The sequence below is a fragment of the Scleropages formosus genome, chromosome 5, assembly GCF_900964775.1.
Source record: "Scleropages formosus chromosome 5, fSclFor1.1, whole genome shotgun sequence".
Classification (NCBI taxonomy): Eukaryota; Metazoa; Chordata; class Actinopteri; order Osteoglossiformes; family Osteoglossidae; genus Scleropages; species Scleropages formosus.
Genome location: NC_041810.1, coordinates 21,646,036 through 21,665,162, shown reverse-complemented (window position 1 = coordinate 21,665,162; position 19,127 = coordinate 21,646,036). Strand labels below are relative to the sequence as shown.

Genomic DNA, 19,127 nt, shown 5'->3' with positions numbered 1-19,127 from the left:
ATTAATGTAGCAAGTTGTCAAAGAAAGTTAGAAATGAAACATTTTACATGCAAATCTCATCAACACAGAAAGTACAAACAGGTAAAGTCTTACCTCAGTGACAGCGAAGACACATACACTAGAGAAAGTGCGTATATCTGAAAGAAACCATGTGAAACGCTCAGCCCAAGCGCAATGTCAGAAAACACCGAAACACTTCACATCAAACACGTGATGTGAAAGAGTGTATTTCATAAAATCATAGCCAGAAACTGTACTGTTTAGGGACCTTGGCTGTACCCGTCACTGTATTTGATCAGGTTCATTACACTGGAATTATTTGTCCTTATGAACCATCTCTTTACAGACTATACAGAACAGTGAAGAATGACTCTCAAACTGGGTAACTCTAAGCAGCTGTTCATTTTGCTGTATCCGAAATATATGTTTGAACTGCTCAAAAACAGGGAGCAACACATGACAGACATGTCATCAGTTTACCTGGTCGCTCTGCAGTTCTGTTCGGAGATCTGGAACCTCCGGGACGCTCATTGCCGAGGTGTTATACTGCGTGTGAGCCACAAACGGAGGACATGCGACAGGAGTTGAGCTGGGGTCGTGAGGTCGGGTGAGGTCGGTGAGGTCGGGTGAGGTCAGGTGAGCTGTGCAGGCGCGGAGAAATGCGTCGCGATCCCGGCTGCGCGCTCACGGCTCGCTGTACCTGTACCTGAACACCGTCACGTGCTGGACCCCGTGTCCAGGTAATCACGCACCTGTCACTGTGTCGTGTCCGGGAACGTGAGCGGGTAGTGAGACACGCGAATCACGTGATACTGCTGCAATACCCATAACGAACGATTTATAAATGAGTAAATCGGTGTAAAAGTTGATCGTCTAACACAATAGGTCACATTGGACTGGACAAACTGATGTGATGACAGTAAGAAAGAAAATCGAGCAGTGCCCTGATCTGTAGCTACTTAAGGTGCTTTCCTTTACAGATTTCTTCCCCCCCCCATGACACAACGGATGCGCCAAGTTACAAAAATAAAACAAAACTGCAGACCCAAGATAAAGATTTAGTGGCGATTTCGTCCTTATTACACATAAGTTGAGTGGAGCGCAAAACGTACCGATTTTAAGGTTTAATTTACATTTAAATTTATTCATTTAGCTGACGCTGTGTGTTTTGTCCAAAGCGACGTACATCTCAGTAAAAGTACAATTTATGCATTCTGGCTGCAGACATGAAAGTCTCAAGCAAACCTAGTTAGTTACCTACTTAGTACCACTGGAACAGACGAACTTTACCATGGTATGTGGAGAAAGAGCAGCGGATGATCCCCGGCATCACTTCGCATGATGTGGAAAGAAAGAAACTAGGTTTACTTAAGAATCATGTTTGCAACTATCTATGTCTCTCGCTCTCCTAATGCACAAATTGTATTTTCTCTGAGATGTTCGTCACTTTGGAGAAAAGTGTCTGCTAAATTAATAAATGTAAACAGTTCATCACCTACTGATATAATGATGCAGCGCTATCCCCCCCCCTCCCCAACAAAACACATTTTTTTTTTTTTACTGTTTACAGTAAAATGTAACGGTGTCGAATAGAAAATATACTATCAAGAAACCTGAAGGTAAAATGTGAATTTCACAGATAAAGATGTTTTCCTTTTGTTTAAGAGAAACGACATGATTAATCAAGATGTGATTTTTTTAAAAAAAAAGTTAATCATGTGTATAATTTTCGTTAATCATGTCATAGTCACAAACAAAAATGGCCACATGCTAACCCTAATATTACCCTTTTCGACTTTACAACATAGAGAGTAAGAAAGCAAGACGCGGCAGCGCCGAGTTGTTTTGAGTTGTAGAAATTGTGTGGAATATGCTTGCGAACCCTGACAGAAGATGTCCAACAGTTTACAGCTATTTACAGAATTATTCTCAGCACCGTCAAAATAATGACGTCATGAGGGAAGGCCAAATAATTAAAAACCGGTAGTAACAAATCGCAGTTGCACAGAACTGACAGAATAAGACTGAGTTCTAAGGGTTTCGTAACATGATTCTGTTCTAAAAAAAAAATTACTGCCAACACTGTCGCTTTACTCGTTCTCTACTGTCTTACGAGTTATTGGAAAGCGTTTTAAGTGATAAAATATCAAATTATCAGTTTGCATTGTGTTAAAATAATATAAACATACTAACAGGTCTGTGGATGATGCAGTCAACATGGGACTGGACTACAACCTGCAACATCTGGAGGGCAAAGACTAAAATTCAAATCCGCTGCTTTATTTCCCTGTATTCTCTGTTTTGTTTTTTACTTCTCTATTTTTCTTAATTATTTATTTATTTATTTTTAATCTATTTTTATTTATTTTTTATTCTTCTTATGACATACTTTTAATACTGCACTTTCTGGAGCTGCACTCAAGATTTTTCACTCTTCTCTACATGTTATGTTGATGATGATGTGACAATAAAGCTTGTATTGTGTATTGTATTATTGTATTGTAACCAGGGACTTATGTGAGGATCCTGTTCATGGACTTCAGCTCAGCCTTCAACACCATCATCCCACACCTCCTCCTGTCCAAATTAACCCAACTCTCTGTGTCCACCTCCATCTGTCGGTGGATCACCAACTTCCTGACAGACAGGCAGCAGCTAGTGAGGCTGGGAAAATTCTCATCCAATACTCGCACAATCAGTACTGGCGCTCCCCAGGGATGTGTGCTCTCCCCACTGCTCTTCTCCCTGTACACCAACGACTGCACCGCAAAAGACCCTCTCTGTCAAGCTCCTGAAGTTTGCAGACGACACCACGCTCATTGGCCTCATCCGGGATGAGGACGAGTCTGCTTACAGACAGGAGGTCCAAGAGCTGGCTGTCTGGTGCAGTCATAACAACCTGGAGCTGAACATGCTCAAAACAGTGGAGATGATTGTGGACTTTATGAGAAACACCTCAGCATTATCCCCACTCACCATCATGAACAGCACTGTTGCAACAGTGGAGTCATTCTCACAGGACTTGAAGTGGGAGCTCCACATAGACTCCATTGTGAAGAAGGCCCAGCAGAGGTTGTATTTCCTTCGCCAGCTGAGGAAGTTCAAACTGCCACAGGAGCTACTGAGGCAATTCTACTCTGCAGTCATCGAGTCTGTCCTTTGCACCTCTATAACTGTCTGGTTCTGCTCAGATACAAAATCAGGCCTCAGAAGATTACAGCGGATAGTCCGGACGGCTGGAGGAATCATCGGCAGACACCCCCCCCCCCCCAACCTCTCCCTCTCCAATAATTGTACTCATCCAGGGTGAGAAAAAGGGCTGGCAAAATCATCCTAGACCCTTTGCACCCAGGACACTTTTACTGTCTGGCCAGTACTACAGGGCACTGAGCACCAGGACAGCCAGGCACATGAAAAGTTTCTTTCCTCAGGCTATCTACCTCATGAACAGCTAAATGCCCCCTACTAGGGAGTAAACTGGTGCAAGAAACAACGCTATTTATATTTATTTTTCACATCCTATCTCTTATTTACTTCCCTTGCATTGTATTTAACATACCTGTACAAACATATAATGTCCAGTGTCCATTTTGTATATTGTGTACTTCATACTCTATATATTTATCTTTTCTTAGCCCACTCTACTTTTTATTATCTGTGTCTTGTCACTGTCATTCTGTCTGTGCTGTAGAAGTTTCTGTCACCAAGACAAATCCTTGTATGTGTAAACATACTTGGCAATAAAGCTCATTCATTCATTCATTCCTAAAAACGGCTAAGACAACAAAACCCTAAGCATGGCCTTTTATTCTTCCAAATCCAAAAAACAGCTCAAGTTGCCAAAAGATTGATAAATATTAAGTAAAAAATAACTCATCTCTCGATTGTGTAGGGGAAAAAAAACTAATAAAGTTTAATTTTTAATAATTATAATACATTTATTTTTGTAAGATTATCACACCCCCCCGCTTAAGCATTTTAAATTGCTAAAATGCAACACATGATTATGTCAGTTAAGTTAATAATATACAGCAGCAGTATGATCTCCTTCGGATTGACTTAAACGAACAGACTCCATATGAATCCATATGAAAAGCATAAACACGCGTTTTAAAGTCACAAACTTAGATTTATAGTTGCAACTTACTGAAGACCCAAAATATTACACAAAAATAGATTCGTCAGTCGTGCGCGACAGCTTCATAACTCCGCCTACATCTCCAGCAGCGACAAAAGCGCTTGTGCAGTCGGCGCTGCGTGGACGCGTGTGACGATCCTCTTAGTGTATTTCCGGTTGTCTTCAAGTGTGTCAATAAAGTTCTATTCTATAAAATCATATTTTCTTCAAGTCACTGTAGTGTAGATTTTGTGAATATTTAAATGTCACATTAATAATATGGTTTTAATAAAGTTTAATATTGTTTTCGTAAGCTAACGTAAGAAATATTATGGTGACAATCATTCCTTATGTCGGATCATTGCATACACTGTCCGAGGAAACGGGCTGTCAATAAAGTTGCATAAAGCAGCTGTGACGTAATTTGCTCCGCGTTGAATCGAACGTGGATCTAGGTGACATCGCTGAGGCAGGTTTGCAGACATGCCTCTTCCTTTTCAGAACGCTTATATATTGTCAGAGTTTCGCTTGCTGGTTTATAGTTGTTCGCGTTTTCAAGCTCTAACGTCAAGTTTTTGGAGGAAGCAGGCTTCTTTTCTTCAGGCAAGATGGGCCTCCAGATTTCTTCGTTATTGTCTCGGTTTTTTGGAAAGCAGCAGGTCAGAATACTTATGGGTGAGTGTGCCTGATCGACGCCGGTGGTGTGGGTGGTAACAGGTTCAGCTTAGGTACGACTGCAAGGTTTACACCTTCGCTCAGCCAAAAAACATTGCTCGTTCATGAACTGTTCTGATAAACAGCTCACACAGACTCAGTCAGCATCCTCCTGATTCCTTCATAATGATCAAAACATGGTCTGCACCCGTTGGAGTAAGTCAACTACAAAGTATTTTTACTAAGGTAAATCAGGTGGAAGTAAACTTTAGACACCTTTATTGAAGGGTTACACCAGGCTCCTGGCACCACAGTACTATCTACCAGCAGAATATAATAGAGCAGAGTAACCCAACCTGACGGGTCCATTTGAAACCAAATGTGGCAAGTTAGAAGTCAACAGAATGTACACAACCCGACAAAAGGTAAGCCAGGGTAGCAAATTCCTGTCATCATTATTGGAACGTAAGATGTCTTTTTTTGGTTTGTTATGAGTTGTTTAACTTTTTTTTTTTTTATTATTATTAGAAAAAAGAGACATGCTCATGCATTCTTGGTGTTGGATCATTGTCAGGGGCTTGGAGTGTCTATGGCTGTACCTGATGTGTCATTTTCTTCTTCAATGGGCTACACAACACTTATAGAAAGTATTTGATAACCGTAACAATGGACATGTAGGCATTCAAGATACACAGGAAAAGATGTTATACCACGTGTGTATTTTTCAACAGCTGCACACAAGGACCCAGTCCACCACCACCCTAAAACCATGGAGAACACCCAGCATAGCCAACATACATCTTCACGCCCCAAAACCAAGATGCTTAACTAACCTAACCCACCCATCAAACTGAAACTAATCCCACTAACAAAATCCAAACCAAACTTAACACAAAACCAAATTAAGCCTAACCCAACAAACCAGCCATCCAGCCAACCCACTAACACTAGCCAACCACACTCAAATCCAAACCTACAGACCCCAGCACAACCACCAACAGAAACCAACCAAGCCTATTCCCGCCAACAAACCACACAGATCAGGTCTAACACAACCCGAGAACCATCCACCATCATCAAAACCAAACCAGCAAGCCAACCCAAACAAACCATATCTGATCCACCACCAAACCAAAGCTAACCACCAACACAAGAAACACCAACCAACCCTAACAAAGCCAAATCAACACACCAAGCCTAACTCGCCAACCAAACCAAGCCACACTATCCGGGCACCAACGTGAGTATTTCATTGAAGTTATCAACTAGGCACCTCCCTTCATCGGTGTTTTGTTGAATTAGGCCCATGACACCTCCAGAAGGCTCAAAAGTGCAATCCAGCATCCCAGACACACCCTTCACCCTCAACTACTACCACCACCCCCGTAACACTTCCAGGAATCTTAAAAAACCTGAATGCCTCCCACAGCAAACCGTGCGGAACCGACCCGTATGCATTCGCTATATCCAAGAACACCACCCGGAGATCTTTTCTCCTTCTTGGCAGACTGAATCTCATGCCAGATCATACTGGTGTGCTCCGAGCATCCTGGAAGCACTGCCTTCCGCACGGCGGTATCAGTCGGCCTGTTGGCTTTCAAGTATGCTACTAACCTCTTTGCCACAACACTAAGGAAAATCTTCCCTTCAACATTCAAAAGGTTGATAGGCCTAAACTGACCTACCCCAACGGCATCCTTTTCTTAGGGATAAAAATTCCACCTGCTCTCCGCCATGACTTGGGAATTACCCCTTCCTTCCATACAACAGCCATGCTACCCCGTTTGGGCCAGGAGCAGAAGAGGCCATTGCCTGCCACGCTACATCTCGCACCTCTCCTTGTTTACTCGGGTCAGAAAAAGTGGTTGAGTTTGTCTTAATAAGAAAAGAAAGTGGAAGGTTTTGCTGCGATTTATTCCATGTCACATTTTATGGCCTTAATTTGATGATATTCACTACATCGTGGTACATTTGTGACATTTGATTGTATTGTTCTTTGTTTTCATGTTTCGCAGTTGGTTTGGATGCTGCTGGTAAAACCACTATCTTGTATAAGTTGAAGCTTGGGGAGATTGTAACCACTATTCCAACCATTGGTAAGATTCTTACTTTTTTGGATTTTTGTAGTGTTAACATTATGAAAACATTAACTTCTAATGTGTAACCAATGAAGTACTTTTACAGGCTCCTGATTTTCTAGAAATTGAGTGGAATACTCTCCCTGTGCTATACTGTTATTACCTTTCTCTTGGTATACATTTGATTATGAACTGATTGGTATTCATTCATCAGTGGGTGATTTTTGTCTTGCCAAAAGTGACTGTGTTCTTTGAATAAAAGAGAGCAGATAGGATTCATGTTTTCCAAAGTGTAATAGTTAAATGAATGTAAGTTTTAAAAATGTACTTGTAGCTGCTTTCTTCTTTGACAGGTTTTAATGTGGAAACTGTGGAATACAAGAATATCTGCTTCACTGTGTGGGATGTGGGTGGCCAGGACCGAATTCGTGTACTGTGGAGACACTACTTCCAGAATACACAGGTACATATCCAGTTGTGTGCATGTGTGTTTCCTTGAGCCTTGATTGCTTTCAGATATTTTTATTCGAGATGCCCAAAACTGTTTTTTTCAAAAAAATCTAGTAAAGGTGTTGTCATTACAAAAAGTTATTTATATTATTCTGCGATATGTACATCGTTTTGGAGAAAAGGCTGCTAAATAAATTCAGTTCAGTTTATTTTTATAGAGTGCTCTTTTCATGCAGGGACACAGAATAAGTGAAGTAAATGTATAGTAAATATGTGTTTGTTTCGTTTCATTTTAATTGACCAGATCACTAATCAAGTTGTTCTGTATTAAAAGCTCAATTTTGTATACCCCCATCAAGCTGGACCCAGCTTGTCAATAAGCAGACTTTATGCATAGCTTTTGTTCTTTTTAGTAAGAAGTATATATTTTCTGCTCCCTTTAGTAGAAGGTCACAGGTTCAAATCCCAGATTGCTCCAGTATATTTATGTACATTAAGTCTTATCTGATGCTTTTCTCCAAGACAACTTACAATGTTAATCTACCTACAATTATTTACCCATTATACAGCTGGGTATTTTTTTACTGCAGCAATTTTAGGGTAAGTACCTTGCTCAAGGATACTACAGCCAGAAATGAGATTCAAACCTGCAACCTTTGGGTCAGAAGGCAGCAGCTCTGACAATTACACTACCAGCTGCCCCCAGTAAAAATATCCAGCTGTATACATGGGTAAATAATTGTAAGTAGCATGGAAAAAAGCATCAGTTAAATGAATAAATGTAAATGTGCATGGAACATTCAACTGAGACTTAAGTCAGCTTTTTAAATGAACTTTTCAAATAATAATTTGTGTATTACATGCTGGTATGTAATTTTGCTGTGCAGGGCCTTATCTTTGTGGTGGACAGCAGTGACAGAGAACGAATAACGGAGTCAGCTGAAGTGCTGTCCAGTTTGGTGTGTATTTTATGTGTTTTTGGATGTTAGCAATTGGCCCAGTTGACACCGGGTATAGTAGCTGTGTACAGTAGGACAGAATTTTCCCAAAAACACTTTTGTTATCTGGGTTTTATCTACACCTGTGGCCTTGGCATGCTTTTTTGTAGACATGGAAAATATTCTTGTACTGATCAGATGAAGTGGAGGGGTGCAGTGGCCCAGTGGGTTGGACCGGGTCCTGCTCTCCAGTGGGTCTGGGGTTCGAATCCCGCTTGAGGTGCCTTGCAACGGACTGGTGTCCTGTCCTGGGTGTGTCCACTCCAGCCTTACGCCCTGTGTTGCTGGGTTAGGCTCTGGTTCCCCACGACCCCGTATGGGACAAGCAGTTCAGAAGATGTGTGTGTGATCAGATGAAGTAAAATAAATAGGCTATTATTTAAGTGCTTTTGTAGTATTTTGCTCTACCAGAGACCTGCACCTGTTGGGATTCTGAACCGCTGTGTTTTTTTCATACCTGTTGCTTCTTCTACAGTTGCAGGAGATTGAGCTGCAGAATGCTGTGCTGCTGGTCTTCGCCAACAAGCAAGACCTGCCTAATGCAATGTCGGTTCATGACCTCACTGACAAATTGAGCCCACATGTGCAACGTGGCACAACTGTAAGCCTCCCACCTTTAGTCATCCTTCTGTAAAAGCAAATTTTACAAATCTAAATGGTGGTAATAGTTTAGTCCTATTAAACCAGTAGCAAGTGACAGTCTGGGGTACATAACCTAACCTTAATTGTAAAGTGTTAGAATTACATTATTGGCTAAGTTACAAAATGCATATGGAGATAAAGATGGAAGCCAGAACTGCTGTATACCTCACTGAGTTTTCCAGAAGTGATAGCTTCTCTCTCTCTCTCTATTCCTGCAGTGGCATATCCAGGCCACCTGCGCCACACAAGGCACAGGTCTGTACGAAGGACTGGACTGGTTGTCTGACAAGCTGTCAAAACGCTAAGCGCTGGGTACCTGGAACAAGACAGCTGGAGGAAACATTCACAAGGAACAGACTACACACATTTTAGCCCAAGAGATTTTGAATTATCATTGTGTCTGGTATACCTTGAAGCTTCGGACCTTATGGTCTTTTCTCTGTCCGGGTTTTTTACTTATAGTTTGGTCACTTTTCTCTTTCCACACCTGACTAAGAAAGTAAAGTGGAATATATTGTTGCTTGTTTTCAAAGAGGATGCAGTTACTGTAGAAGTGGCAGGAGGGCTGTTGGGAGAGGCCAGTAAAGTCATGGTTGTCATTGTGTGCTGTCTTTTATTTTAGAGGCAGGCTTCAGTAGCTGTAATTGTCTTTACCCCCCAAAACTGTTTCAAAAATGGGAAATGAGTTGTATCATGGAGCTATGTCTGCCAAATACAGGTTTGAGGAAGACTAGTTCTTCTATATAGGAAGAGGTCAGTGCAATACATTGAACAATTCTCATCTATATTAGCTGTATCCAGTGGTGTTCTAGGGAGAAAGACTGATCTTTTTTTTGGAGTAGTATTAATTTTGTTAGATTTCTTTTATATCCTTGTCATATTGGAGGGCAGCACTTCTGAACAATCTATAATGTTTCTTTTTTTGCACATTACTTTATTGATGCCTTTTGTGCAGAATGAGCAGTTGGACACTAAAATGGGGCACTGAGGATGAGGTCTTAAATTCTCATGGCCTTTACTCCTTGCAGTGCAAGTGTTCCATTATCACTGTTGCCTAACCTTAGATGGAATAAAACCACTATGACCTAAGATGTGAAGCAGTTTGTTGTACAAAAGGTGAAAAAAATAATTAAAATAGTCAAATTTTATGGAAAAAGGTTGTGAAAATAATAAATCAGGTTCCTGTAGACAGTACCCCATGTAGTAAATAGTGGGCGAAGGGATAAAAGAAAGTAATTTTGTTTTTGTTTTTTTTTTTTGGGGGGGCTTAGGTATAAGACATGTAGCGGTAGTAGAGCTATTCTGCATTTGCTGATTTTCATTAACATTAAACCAGTCTTAACTGTGAATTGCATTTCCTGCACCATAACTGTGGTTTCCTGTCTTCACTTCCTGTAAAAAAAAAAAAAAAAAAACAAACCCTGTTGTTGCAGTACTTCTCCCATATATCATTACTCTGCCAGAAAGCACAGAAAGTCCAAAGAGCTTTTAAGACTTTTTTTTGTAGATAAAATCAGAGCAAGGAATTCACTTTATTTTTATAGATCTAACTTTGGGGGCGCGGTGGTGCAGTGGGTTGGACCGGGTCCTGCTCTCCAGTGGGTCTGGGGTTCAAGTCCCACTTGGGGTGCCTTGCGACGGACTGGCGTCCCGTCCCGGGTGTGTCCCCTCCCCCTCCGGCCTTACGCCCTGTGCTGCCGGGTAGGCTCCGGTTCCCCGTGACCCCGTATGGGACAAGCGGTTCTGAAAATGTGTGCGTGTGTGTGCTCTTCTCACACAGTGATGCAGAGCACTTAATAAACACAGGAATAAGGCAAGAAAAACAAATACATCAGAACAAAGAAACAAGACAGTTGACTACGCACTATCATAATATAATGCTACTACAGAGCTACTGGCCAAGGAGGAAAGGAACAAAAAACTCCCAATTTAAAATTTTGAGGGAGAAAAAAACCTCTGGGGGTCCAAGGGCCAGTGGCTGCCTATCCTTCCTGGGCGTTCTAGATTAAATAAGACTTCTAGAAATATGGAAGCTTGTGTATGCTGTGGCTTCATAAGCCAAACCCAGCAGATACATCTGAGCCTTGAAACAAACAATCGTTTTAAAGAAGTTTTGTGTATCTAACTTGATTTGTGCTAGGATCAGGCATCAGGGAATGAATTTGTTTAGATTTAGGCCTGTGCAGTAACATAGAACTTAAAGATTCTCTACAGGGGTAGTGCAACACAGTGTTTCTCCTTCTACTGGAAATTATAAAAACAAAACTTTGGGACTGAAGAATTAGACCAGGCCCATGGTCATACCCAGCGGTCAGTTGCGAACAAAGAATATAAATCTGCACAGAACTTCACGCTCCCAAATGCACTGTTGAACCAGCCCCGTCACCACCATCACCTCCAACACCTTTTGTCCAAAAGTGTCCCAACGAGGGGTCTCAATATGCTCACTTGACACCAGGTGGTCCACCAGACTCCAAACCAAGGTGAAAAAGACGCTCAGCAAAGCCATAACCACAGTGTAATACCTCTAAGCTCCTGAATATGACACTGGCAGATACTCCACAAAACACTGACACAGTGTTCAGGAAAAGGCAAGTCACCATGCCATTAATTTCTCTGTTTTACGAACACTCATGATTTCCATGGTGTGCGACAGACACAATGAAAAATGATATTCATCCCCCCAATTCCAGGCTGCAAAGCTGGAGGGAATACGAAACTCAACCAGAAACAGCGGAAGAAATGAAATTAAAAGCTAGACAGTGAAATCCAGATGCATAACGAACTCTGTACTGTAAATGCTTTTGGCAAACGTGGCAGGCCACACAGTCTCGGTAGGCGGATGAGGAAGCCAATGGTCGCGTACCAGCAGCGAACTTAGTGGGGAAGCCATAGCTAAAGGGTGGAGACACGCAAAGAAGACTATTAAAGAGCTCCAGTCAGGTAACCCTTCCTTTTCCAGCTACAACGCGCAGGGTGGAAACACTGCGGTAAGACACTTCTTCACTTTATAGCGCATCAGCAGTAGATCTGTGTATGAAGAAACATTGCTGTTGCACCTTGCAAATGAACAAGATGTAGTTAATTATTATAATGTTCAAAGTTAGACTTGAATTTCACCAACTGATTTTAGTTCACACTTGGGCACAGTCTGAATGTAACATTGATAACGATGTTGAATCATTAATATCCCATCAGCTCTGTTATTTAGCATTCTATTTATAGTATTTATCTTTTCGAACCGAGCTGTTTTCTTTTTTTTAATAACTTCTACCAAGTCTAATTCCTTCTCGAATGTTGTGCACAGCACGCGAGCTGAACGAGGACGGGCGGCCATCGACGCTTCGTCGAATGTTCCAGAATCCTCGAACTTGAGTGACAGCTGAGGCGAATGCAGTAATTCGAGTAATATTTCTTTTATTTCTTGTTTTGGGGGGTATTAAGTATTTTGTAACGCGGTCCACTCGAAGTCTTGCTGTATGGCCGGGTTTTTAATCGTTGGACACAGAAAAATAAAAAGTGAAAGCGTCTGTTTGGGAAATTCCGCACCTCTGAATCTGACAGACATGATCATGATGATGTTTCCGTCAGCTGCGGCACGTCAGCAGTCCAACACACACTTTTCTGTTGGTAAATCGTACTAAACAATAACTAAACTTTATGATTTTGTTGGCTAAGCAAACATTTTAATCCATTTAGTTTATTTAGATTTGAATTTATTTAGCCTAACTTCTTTGCGATCGCGCAGCTTAACGTGGCACACTTTTGCAATCATGATTTATACAGCAGTGTTACAGTATTCTTACAGTACAGTACAAGGAGAGATTTTGAACATAACACCTTCATATTGCAATACAACAGCTCTAACTTTTCATTTTCTGCTCGGCACGCTAATGTGTACTTAATGTATTGATTCAGGGTAAGTGCAGTAGATGACCGACACTACAGCAGAAACTAGATTCAGACCAATTCCTACACACAATAAAATAGCCCAAGCCAGTACAGTACCTGTTTTTTTCATCTATTCGGCTGGATATTTTTCTAGTTTCATGTTAAGCGTGTTAGAGCAGAACTAATCTGAAGACTGCAACCTACAACGTTCATTTCCATTCCACTGCTATACAGCCTGGTGCTTCTCCAAGAAGAATATCTCTAAGACATTTCACATTGTATGCTATGTTCTCTACTACAGTTTAACAAAGAATTAAAACTTTCAATTGCATAGGAAAATCATGCATCTTAGAGGAATGTGTTTATGTTCGGTGGAGACAAGTCATTACTGTGAAAGCAGAGCTTTTGCATCACTTCTGATAGAGGCAATTAAAAACTACCTGCATGTGAAATATTGTATTCTCTCTGCAGAATGAAAGTGGAAGAGGAGGAGGAGGAGGAGACAGAGGAGGAGGGAAGTCATATGAGTAAGAGAAACATGAAGGATAGCACGAGGAAGAGGAAGTCTTGCTCCCAAGGGCAGAACACTAGAGTCACCTTTTAAAACAAAAGGGGCTCCAGTTGGCAGTAACAACGCCACAGGAAACAACTGCTGTCCGACTTCATGATGAAGAGTCCGGGCACTGGACAAGAGAAAAGGGGTCACTGAGAAAGTGCCCAGGTTTGTCCAAATGTACCAGAGCCATAACCCAGAGGGAGAAGCTTGGGATCTGAAAATGGAGGCCTCAGCATTCTCAGCAAGTCTGCTAGCACGCTGCTGAAAAGTGGTCTGAAGTGCTTTGGCAGGATACCTTTTCCACCCACTGCGTATGTACTTGTGTCAATCACCTGTTTTACTTGGGGGAAAAAAATAGGTGGGTAACAGGGCTCCAGACTGCGCCTAAAATATTAAATTAATTTGCGAGTGATATTTTTGCTGAGCTCGCCAGTGCTGCACAAAAAAACACCGTTAGCGCGTGCAGCGTCTCATGCATGCGAACTGCATGACGGAAAGAATGGAAGGAGCTAAAAATAAAATTCAGCACAGCTATATGATCGCATGTGAAGAGCTGCCTTTCACTAAATTTACCTCTCAGATATTACTTATGAACTTAAATAAAACGGACTTGATGTGTGCAAGACGTATAACACTGATGCATGTGCTGACTTAATAGGATGCTTTGCAGATGAGATTAAAGAACAAGTACTGACAGACTCTCAGACAGCGAATTACACCTCTATTATCACTGACTGTGACACAGACATTTCTGGGAAAAACAATGTTATTGCATATTACTGCAGCCTGCAGGCACATTTCTGCAGGTGTAGCAGTGAACGGTTTATTGGTTTAGCTGAGCTTGAACACTCCCATGCATATGGAGTATTAGATAAAATAAATGCTGTTGGTGATGCTAAACAAACCGATCATGATTGGTGGCAGACAAAAATTACAGCCTTTGGAGCAGTTAGGGCCAGCGTTAACATGGGTGCCTCAGGTGGAGTAGGTGCACTCCTAAGAGAAGAAATTCCATTGTCATACATCGCTTTCCTTTCATTCTATGTCACACAGACTGGAATTAGCCATGCTGGGTGTTTAGAAGTCTCTTCCAACGATTGAAAAAGTCTGACTTGCTACAGCTAGTATGGAAAACATACCATTTTAGCCCCAAAAGCAAGAATGAGTTGAAAGCCATCGGTATGGAGTTAGGCTGTGTCATACGAACACCTTCTGCAGTGAAGACCCAGCGCCGGTTGCCTCACGTTACCGGTTCATTCTACGTGGCGCTTAAAAAAATAATTTGGTGCCTGTTTTTTTCCCTCATCGGAGCCAATGGCTCCTTAATTGATTTTTTTTGTCTGGAGCCCTATGGGTACCTGCTGGGTAGCGCATGCTTTATGCCGTGCCTGTCATGTTGTCATGTGCTCCTTATGCTGATACTCAGGGACACATGATTGCATGTGGGGGAAAGCCCTCTTCCACATGTCCAAGGATTCATGTGAAGAGGAGGCCGGGAACAGATCATAAATGGATCTCCTGTACCACGAAACTTGCTACCTTTAGCAAATAAAGGACTCGGGTGGTGAAAATATTCTCTCTCTTTTAAGGAAATATTTTACAATATTTTACTGACACTCTTTTTCAGGCTGCCTGATAATGAAGAATGCAGTTAATACTTGTAATGTATCTGTAAAAGATGAGAGTTGTAAAAGTTGTTTCTAAGATTCTCTGTCATTTCTGGAATTGTTGCCATATTTGGTATGCGTATTTCAGTTACGTACATGAAATTTGCAACAAAAGAAATGCACAAAATGAAAGCTGAACTAAAAAAAAAAAAAAAAAAAAAAAAGTCAGTCAGGCGAACTATGTGAACTGCTAGTGCTTGGTTGAGTAGGTGAAAGCCACCTGCTTGTAAAACAAAATTTGTTAACCTTTCATTTTTTAAAAATAAAAAGAAAACCATTTCCTTTCTTATTTCTGTGAGTACAAAGAAAACCAAATTAACTAAGGTCTAAATGTGTCTGGGTGGAGACATTTATAGAAAAATAAAAGGTACAAGCAGTTTCCATTAGCTGTATGTTTCAGGCCCCTGTTGAAACTTTATAGGAATCACTAAGAAAGTGAAATTATTTCTTGTTTAAAATGTTAACGAAAGATATACTGCATTTCAAGATTTATGCTCATGTGTACTTGAAATACATTTCATTGTTATCAAACTACATTAAATTTATTCAGCGTTAGAAAATAATGCACCACCACAACAGGTGTACAAGGAGTTCATTCTGCTCTCAGCTAGAAACTCATCTGGAGTCACTGTGGTAAAGGCTGCATTTTGTTGATGTTTTAAACATTAAGGAAAGATGTACAGCATTTCTTTGTAAGCTTGGTAACTTTTCACAGGAGTATGAATGAGTAACATTTTCCCTTTCCAAAGCTATATCCCCACACTTCAACATTCAAGATTGTCACATACATAGTTATACACATACAAGCAAAATGTTAATCTAGTCAACTCTGTAGACTGTCCAAACAATATTTAAGAGTTAAAAAAATGGTACTAAATTAAAGCTAAAATGTAAGAAACTAAAATTAAGACTCAGAACAAAAAAAAATGCAAGGTATTGAATGTGCATTAATAAAGTGCAATGGGCAGCACTGAAATAACACTATACCACTAGGCTCTTTAAAGTGCAGGATATGTCTATGTTGAGAAGTCTGATGGCCTGAGGGAAGGAGCTTCTCGAGCCTCTCACTTTTGGCCATCAGACTACGGAAACGTCTGCCAGATTGCAGCAGACACAAAAGTGCCTTTGAAGGATGGGTGGGGTCTTTAAGAATCTTATCAGCCCTCACTCTACATCACCTGGTGTAGATGTCATGCAGTGGGGCGAGAGCAGTCCTACAGATGCGCTCAGCTGAGGGTGCCACTTTCTGCAGGGCTTTGCGGCCTTGGGCTGAGCAGTTCCCATACCACACCGAGATGCACCGAGTCAGTATACTGTCTGCCTCGCCTGGTGTAGATGTCATGCAGCGGGGTGAGAGCAGTCCCAGAGATGCGCTCAGCTAAGCGCTCCCCTCTCTGCAGGGCTTTGCGGTCTTAGGCTGAGCAGTTCCTGTACGACACTGAGTCAATATACTCTCTATAGACCTGATACAGAAAGCTTTCAGGATTGCTGGGGAGATCCTAAATTTCCTCAGCTATCCCACATGGTACAGCTGCTGCCTGGCTTTTTTCACCTGGGCTTGAGTGTGAAGAGTCCAAGTCAGATCCTCAGATGTGCATTCTGAGGTATTTGAAACTGCTTACTCTCACTACTTGTGTCCCACTGCTCTTGAGTGGGGTGTAGCTCCCCTGCTGCCTCCTCCTGAAGTTGACAATCAGCACCTTAGTTTTGACATTCAGGGAGAGACAGGTTACTTGGCCCCATGATGTCATTTTCTCCACTTTAAGGTAGGCTGCCTCATTGTTGTTGGAGATAAGGCTCAGCCCCACTGTATCAGCAGCAAACTTGATGGGAGGACACAGTCATATGTCAAGAGAATAAAAGCAGAAGACTCAAAACAACCCTGTGGCACTCAGGGTGATAATACTGGATGTGGCCTGGCCCACTCATGGCCGGGGGTCTACCTGAAAGGAAGTCCAGAACCCAGTCACAGAGGGGGGCATTTAGTCTGAAGTCACCAAACTTGGAGGCCAGTCGATAGGGGTCTAGAGTGTTAAAGGCAGAGCTATAGTCTATAAACACAGCCTCACAATTCTCCTTGCTGGAGTGTAAGAGAGCAGTGGTATTGAAGCGATAGGCAAACTGTAGTGGATCGCCATCATTAAAGCTAGATCAGTAGATTGAGAGGCTTATCAAACACTAAGACCTTCATAACTATTGCTATAAGCTTAATAAATTTAAAAAAAAAAAAAAAAAAAAAAACACCCCACACACCCACAACCCTTCATACTAGCACAGGGGCATGGTGCCGTAGCGGGATTGTAGTCGGAAGTTCCATGAAGTCATTTTTCGTGCCCAAACTACCCGTGAAACAGATGGGCTACAAGGTGTACTCATTTAGTTTAGACAACATTTACTGGTGTGACAGACTTTGCTCTTTTCAAAAGAAGAGAACAGACAACTGGAAGACAACTTACTGCAGCATTGCTTGGGAGGAAACGGCAAGACGTAAGTATGTAAGCTTTGAGTTTCTATAAGGTATGAAGCTGTCCTATAATCAAATAGTAATAAGGACGTTAACGGAATTCTACCATCAGACACAGTGAGTAATGATGGTCACAAACAGCCTGTTCTCAACAAACACAGCCAATACAGTAAAACTGGACAGACACCCACTTTGTTAGCAAGTGCAGTGATCACCATCCCAAGACTGGTGAGGGAGTTAATGGCAATCATCTCCTTGGGACGGAGATTTCTGGACCCTCTCGCTGCCAGCCAGGTCAATCAATCAGGCACAGGGAGGCTGAAGACAGTGAACATGAATTCCATTTACAAATATTAGAAGAATTTTCATGAGATGCAGAAATGCAGGTTAAACACATTCACTCAGGCAGCCTATAACATGTGTGAAACCAGAGCATCCCAAATCAGGTCCAGTGTTTACACCTCCTTAATGTTGAGGGGGGGGAGAGGAACGCTGCACGTTTATGGGATTAATTGGCAAACAACTAAATACTTTGGGCAGAAATAATTTTCAATTATTTCAAAGTAGCTTGAAAATAAAACATAAAAACAATACTCTGCAACAGACTGCCATCAGAATAAACTTTGTGTTTGTAAGTGGAAGAGCCAGCATATTTAAAGAGCTGAAAACTTTATACGAAAAACCTTTCCACAGACAGCTATGTAATCAAAGGTACGCATTTGGTATTACAGAGTCCGGAAGAACAAGCCTCACATTTGCTCTTTAGACCTCCGTCAGCATTTTCGCCCTCAATGTCCAACTGAAACACAGAGTGAGAGCGGGAGGAGTAATCCTTCATGTTGGCCAGCTCGATCAGGGTGCGCACCTAGGAGAGGCAACACATGGAACAAAGCGTACATGTAAAAATGCACCGATACACAAAGTAAACACAGTGTCTCAACAAATTCTTAGGAAAGTATACAAAGCAAACCTCATCCTCAGTTGTCACTTTCTGGTAGGTCAGATTGGTGACCGTGATTTCGGTTGCAGAGATCTTCTTGATCTCATGCTCTGGCCTCTTGTTAGGCTTGCCCATGTACAGAAGATCCCTGAGCATCTCATTGTAGATCTCCACAAAGCTTGCAACAAATGTGTACTGATGAGGAAAGAAAAATAAAAAAAAGCAATCAATCTGGAAAAGAATTGCACTTTAAAGCACTCTGCAGCCATACATATTAATCTCCAGGTGTATCGTTACAAAATTGTTATCAAAATGCCCGTGCAGATTTTAATCATTTCTTTTTTTTTTTTTAAGAGCGCCTGATGAATATAGTACCTGCCAGCCCCGTTCTTTGAGAACACTGGCTGTTCTGAAAATCTGCTGGACTGCTCTAGGGATAACTCCCCGTGTCTCCTCCAACTCTCCACCCTCCATTGTGTACGTCTCCCCGCTTCCCGTTTGGCCGTAGGCAAAGCAGCAGACATTGTAGCCATCCAGAGCAGACTGGATGAGCAAGGAGATCTCCTCGAAGACCTCCTTCCGAGTGGCATGTGGCCCAAACACCTTGTCAAAACTGAAGTTATAGCTCTTCTGGGTGTCACCCTTCTGACCTGTGCGAGACTGTCCATTA

At 41.7% G+C, this 19,127-nt stretch overlaps 2 protein-coding genes and 1 long non-coding RNA gene across 6 annotated transcripts in view; 2 read left to right on the top strand and 1 right to left on the bottom strand.

The window, feature by feature from the left end:
- Positions 1-4,540: 4,540 nt before the first annotated feature.
- Positions 4,541-10,308, top strand: LOC108942100 (ADP-ribosylation factor 4-like). 4 transcript variants are annotated; one of them, XM_018765191.2, is made up of 8 exons: positions 4,541-4,792; positions 6,279-6,372; positions 6,479-6,622; positions 6,787-6,867; positions 7,203-7,312; positions 8,187-8,258; positions 8,773-8,898; positions 9,158-10,308. In XM_018765191.2, exons 1-8 carry the CDS (start codon positions 4,601-4,603, stop codon positions 9,242-9,244), a joined length of 906 nt encoding a protein of 301 aa, XP_018620707.1. In that variant the 5' UTR covers positions 4,541-4,600; the 3' UTR covers positions 9,245-10,308. The 4 variants fall into 4 exon arrangements, with proteins under 4 accessions (XP_018620707.1, XP_018620708.1, XP_018620709.1 ...); XM_018765192.2 differs by lacking the exon at positions 6,279-6,372 and having other exon boundaries at positions 4,652-4,792; XM_018765190.2 differs by having other exon boundaries at positions 4,729-6,372.
- Positions 10,309-11,848: 1,540 nt separating this feature from the next.
- On the top strand, positions 11,849-15,217 carry LOC108942220 (uncharacterized). The gene is made up of 3 exons (XR_001966690.2): positions 11,849-11,929; positions 12,247-12,344; positions 13,302-15,217. It is a non-coding gene; the product is annotated as an uncharacterized LOC108942220 (long non-coding RNA).
- Positions 15,218-17,800: 2,583 nt separating this feature from the next.
- LOC114910517 (carboxy-terminal kinesin 2-like) overlaps positions 17,801-19,127 on the bottom strand; it is a 2,218-nt gene continuing 891 nt past the window's right edge. Inside the window, exons 2-5 of the mRNA XM_029251914.1 lie at positions 18,833-19,117; positions 18,488-18,652; positions 18,271-18,382; positions 17,801-17,835 (exon numbers count right to left, since the gene is read on the bottom strand). Coding sequence (XP_029107747.1) covers positions 17,813-17,835; positions 18,271-18,382; positions 18,488-18,652; positions 18,833-19,117 — 585 coding nt within the window. The 3' untranslated portion in view covers positions 17,801-17,812. The remainder of the gene's footprint in view (positions 17,836-18,270; positions 18,383-18,487; positions 18,653-18,832; positions 19,118-19,127) is intronic.

What these genes read in the sequence shown, in the direction of transcription:
- LOC108942100 (XM_018765190.2), top strand. Translation starts at nt 6,078, where the DNA reads ATGACACCTCCAGAAGGCTCAAAAGTGCAATCCAGCATCCCAGACACA. An exon ending in GTCGGCCTGTTGGCTTTCAA is followed by an intron (nt 6,373 to 6,478) that starts GTATGCTACTAA and finishes TCCTTTTCTTAG; the next exon opens with GGATAAAAATTCCACCTGCT. An exon ending in AACCACTATTCCAACCATTG is followed by an intron (nt 6,868 to 7,202) that starts GTAAGATTCTTA and finishes CTTCTTTGACAG; the next exon opens with GTTTTAATGTGGAAACTGTG.